The sequence below is a fragment of the Panulirus ornatus genome, chromosome 8 (genome assembly GCF_036320965.1).
Source record: "Panulirus ornatus isolate Po-2019 chromosome 8, ASM3632096v1, whole genome shotgun sequence".
NCBI lineage: Eukaryota > Metazoa > Arthropoda > Malacostraca > Decapoda > Palinuridae > Panulirus > Panulirus ornatus.
Window position 1 is genome coordinate 10193197 of NC_092231.1, and position 5240 is coordinate 10198436.

The following is a 5240-nucleotide window of genomic DNA, read 5'->3' on the forward strand; positions in this document are numbered from 1 at the left end:
TGTTCGTATATGTTCATTGATATTATTTATGTCAAGCATACGTACATCTTTATGTAAATGTGTACACGTTCGTATATGTTCATTGATATTATTTATGTCACGCTTACATACATCTTTATGTAAATGTGTACACGTTCGTATATGTTCATTGATATTATTTATGTCACGCTTACATACATCTTTATGTTAATGTGTACATGTTCGTATGTGTTCATGCATTGATATCAACACTATTGGTGACTGTTGTGTTTTGTGTTGTTGCAGAGCACTGCTGTTCCCAGCGGTGAACCCGCGGCGGCGGTTCCTCATCCACAAGACGGTGCAGGAACACTTCCCCGAACTGGCCACCGTCAGCGTGGGCCAGGGCGACCAGCGGCGTACTGCCGTCACCTTCAGCAACCCCAAGGAAACCATTAAGTCCCAGAACTCCCCGCCCGCCAAGCCCCAGCCGCAGCAGGAGCTGCAGCGGAACAAGCAGCAGCAGCAACAGCAGTCCCAGCCCCAGCCAAGAGAGTCTGGTCACCGAGAGAAGCAGCTGTTTGAGCGGCAGACGAGCCAGGACGAGAGGCCGTCGGAGAAGAGAGAGAGGAGTGACGAGAAGAGTACCAAGGAACAGCGGAAACTGCCGCAGCAACAGCTGCAGCAACACCAGCAGCAGCAGCGGCCGCCGCGGCAGGCAGCAGGGCTGAGTGACCAGAAACACCAGGGACCACAGCAGCTGATAGAACAAAGACAGCAGCCGAGGCAGGGATCGCAGAAGCAGGCGTCACCGGAAGGGCAGGCAGAGCACAAGCCTTCGCAGGGTCAGGGGTCCCAGCAGGAGCAGCCAGCGCCGAGACAGACGCATCGAGTGGCTCCACCTCGGCAACAAGCAGTCGTAAAGGCTGACTCGCAGCCGCCCAGGGAGGACAGGACACCCCAACCGCATTATCAGCCACAGCAGCGACAGCGTCAGGTCCGGCCGAGGAATAACCGAAGCCGCAGCAGCAGCCAGTCTGTGCCGAGAGCTGGAGGAGGGGGCCACCAGCAGCAGCAGCAGCTGAGGCCAGGGAGTGACGGATCCAGGAATGATGAACATGTGAAGGAAAACGCCGAGGAGTCACAGAGCAAGAAGAGGAGAAACAGAAGGAACAGGCGACAGAAGGATAGAGCGGAGCAGCACGACGGTACGACCCTAGAGCACACCGGTGCGAACCTAGAGCACGACGGTACGACCCTAGAGCACGACGGTACGACCCTAGAGCACACCGGTGCGAACCTAGAGCACGACGGTACGACCCTAGAGCACACCGGTGCGAACCTAGAGCACGACGGTACGACCCTAGAGCACACCGGTGCGAACCTAGAGCACGACGGTACGACCCTAGAGCACGACGGTACGACCCTAGAGCACGACGGTACGACCCTAGAGCACACCGGTGCGAACCTAGAGCACGACGGTACGACCCTAGAGCACACCGGTGCGAACCTAGAGCACGACGGTACGACCCTAGAGCACACCGGTGCGAACCTAGAGCACGACGGTACGACCCTAGAGCACACCGGTGCGAACCTAGAGCACGACGGTACGACCCTAGAGCACGACGGTACGACCCTAGAGCACGACGGTACGACCCTAGAGCACGACGGTACGACCCTAGAGCACACCGGTGCGAACCTAGAGCACGACGGTACGACCCTAGAGCACACCGGTGCGAACCTAGAGCACGACGGTACGACCCTAGAGCACGACGGTACGACCCTAGAGCACGACGGTACGACCCTAGAGCACTACGGTACGACCCTAGAGCACGACGGTACGACCCTAGAGCACGACGGTACGACCCTAGAGCACGACGGTACGACCCTAGAGCACGACGGTACGACCCTAGAGCACGACGGTACGACCCTAGAGCACAACGGTACGACCCTAGAGCACGACGGTACGACCCTAGAGCACGACGGTACGACCCTAGAGCACGACGGTACGACCCTAGAGCACACCGGTGCGAACCTAGAGCACGACGGTACGACCCTAGAGCACACCGGTGCGAACCTAGAGCACGACGGTACGACCCTAGAGCACACCGGTGCGAACCTAGAGCACGACGGTACGACCCTAGAGCACACCGGTGCGAACCTAGAGCACGACGGTACGACCCTAGAGCACACCGGTGCGAACCTAGAGCACGACGGTACGACCCTAGAGCACACCGGTGCGAACCTAGAGCACGACGGTACGACCCTAGAGCACACCGGTGCGAACCTAGAGCACGACGGTACGACCCTAGAGCACACCGGTGCGAACCTAGAGCACGACGGTACGACCCTAGAGCACACCGGTGCGAACCTAGAGCACGACGGTACGACCCTAGAGCACACCGGTGCGAACCTAGAGCACGACGGTACGACCCTAGAGCACGACGGTACGACCCTAGAGCACACCGGTGCGAACCTAGAGCACGACGGTACGACCCTAGAGCACGACGGTACGACCCTAGAGCACACCGGTGCGAACCTAGAGCACGACGGTACGACCCTAGAGCACACCGGTGCGAACCTAGAGCACGACGGTACGACCGTAGAGCATGACGGTACTACCCTAGAGCAGAACGGTACGACCCTAGAGCACGACGGTACGACTCTAGAGCACAGCTGTACGACTCTAGAGCACAGCGGTACGACCCTAGGGCACACCGGTACGACCCTAGAGCACACCGGTGCGAACCTAGAGCACGACGGTACGACCCTAGAGCACGGCGATACGACCCACGAGCACGGCGGTACGACCCTAAAGCACGGCGGTGCGACCCTTTGATCATAATGGCCTGGTCTTTGACCTGACCCACACCCCCAAGGGTCAGGGCCATGGCCTCGCATGTGCCATGGAGGAGGGACTGTTTTTTTTAGTCGGCATTTTTCACGAGGCGATCAGTTCACCAGCTCGTTGGTTGTCTTGTCGATTGGCGCATTGATTTGTGAGGATGGTCGGTTCTCCGGGCAGATGCTTGGTCGACTGACTAATGGACTTTAGAGTACATAAGAAGGCCAGGTGACGGAGGATCTGACGGTCTTCTGTGAGATTATCAGCTGGTGTTGAGGACAGCAATAAGATGGAGACTGGATAGTGAGGCATTGGGCTCATATGCATTGCGCGTCCGAGTGGACGAAAAATTAACGGGTCGAGTGGTGAATCACTTGCCGCCCAGTTTCCCCGTGTACCTGCTTGTCAGTGTGGATTGAATACTCCCGTTATCCAAGACTGGTTTACTGATTCATGGCTCCAGTGTCCCAGTGGGTCATTAAACCATTTGATGGCTGGGTGACTCCCCTGAAGATTTAGTGCTATGACTCCCAACACACCAAAGACACCAGGTCTTACATTTCCAGTATCTTCCTGTACTTACATAGTGGTTAGGGGGGGAGCGTTCTAGGTATTGAAATTTCGAATCTGCGCGTTGACAGACGAGGATCAGCTTCGGTGCTCTGAACCCTGGCGCAGGAAGGAATTCCTCGTCAGTGAACCGACAAAACCGTGCGGTTGTACATCGAGAATCTTGGTGTCTTCCTCGGGTAAACTGCAGAGTGTAACGAGACTGGTGTTTACACAGTCTACCAGACCGACCTGGGTATTGATGGCTACGTAGGCATGCCGGCCTCTTGCCTCCTCCAGCTGCCTGACCGAGCCGGGATAGCAACACGGCAGCTCCCGTGCTGGAAGACCTTGAAAACTTTCCCAGGATAACGCAAGGCTCCGGGACTTTTAGTGTGGATGGTAGAAGACCTGTGAAACTCATCGTCAAACTTAAGTAAACAGGTAGAAGACCTGTGAAACTCATCGTCAAACTAAAGTAAACAGGTAGAAGACCTGTGAAACTCATCGTCAAACTAAAGTAAACAGGTAGAAGACCTGTGAAACTCATCGTCAAACTAAAGTAAACAGGTCGAAGACCTGTGAAACTCATCGTCAAACTAAAGTAAACAGGTAGAAGACCTGTGGAACTCATCGTCAAACTAAAGTAAACTGTGATTGATATAACCTCATTGGTTCAAGCCTCATAGGTCGGGGATCTTCGCCACGGTTGTGATCTACTCATTATTCGGGTGAGGTTGTGGAGGGTACATTGGCTTGCGGGCTGGAGCTTTAAAGAGCCTGGCTGACCACGAGAGCAGCAGTGGAGCTTGGTTTCCAGACCCATCTGTGCAGCAGACAAGCCTCAGAAACTAAGTGGAAGTTTCGCACGAGGGTGGACGATGGGACTTTCTGGTTTTTAGATGCGCATAACTCTTATCCTTTAGGCATTGATTCTGATAAGGTAGAATGATGATGTAGGAAATGTTGGGGTTGACGAATGACGTGATATAATCAAACCCTTGTGACCATACGGACATGTGTGCAGATCGTACGGGACGAGACCTTTCTGTTACCGGTTGAAGTGTGTGTATCGAGGTCGCTTTTCCTGAGTTGACTGTTGTTGCCCGGGTAAAGGTCAGTACCGGGACACACCAACCTGTCTGTGCTTGTATGCCTTCTGTTTTCGTGGTCTTGCACCTGTATTCCCGTGGGTTATGGTCTGGATGTATGCCCTGGGGATGAACATGGTTCTTGTCAGTCTGGTGACGTGGGGCACGCAAATAAATGATTGAAAAAAAAAAAGGTTCCGTTTTCTCCTTACCCATAAGACCTTTATGTACATTACAGTGGTTTCCGATGCCTTGTATTCCCACTCCTCGGTCTGTGATCGTGCCTTTACGTGTATTTAGCTAAATGATGGTTTCCGAGGCCTTCTATGCCCCACAGTTCGCGTTGGGACCTTACCTTACTTAACGTTTACCATATGATCATTTCGGTGTTCTTCTACCCACACATCTGGGTGTAGGACTAAGTAGCCGTCCTGCTTCACTTGTCAGTCAGTCAGAGTGTAGGAGTCCGGGAACCGCACGTAGGCTTAGCGTAACCACCACGTCTTGGCTGCTTCGATGTATAAAGTACTGAAGGGGTTAAGTCATCGTACTGAAGGGGTTAAGTCATCGTACTGAAGGGGTTAAGTCATCGTACTGAAGGGGTTAAGTCATCGTACTTAAGGGGTTAAGTCATCGTACTGAAGGGGTTAAGTCATCGTACTGAAGGGGTTAAGTCATCGTACTGAAGGGGTTAAGTCATCGTACTGAAGGGGTTAAGTCATCGTACTGAAGGGGTTAAGTCATCGTACTTAAGGGGTTAAGTCATCGTACTGAAGGGGTTAAGTCATCGTACTGAA

General features: G+C 53.9%; 1 protein-coding gene across 1 annotated transcript in view; it reads left to right on the plus strand.

Moving 5' to 3' along the window:
- Positions 1-3724, plus strand: part of LOC139749701 (uncharacterized) — a 24400-nt gene extending 20676 nt beyond the window's left edge. The window contains exons 3-4 of the mRNA XM_071663854.1: positions 265-1229; positions 3564-3724. Of these exons, the coding sequence (XP_071519955.1) occupies positions 265-1229; positions 3564-3724 (1126 nt within the window). The remainder of the gene's footprint in view (positions 1-264; positions 1230-3563) is intronic.
- The last annotated feature ends 1516 nt before the right edge of the window (positions 3725-5240 follow it).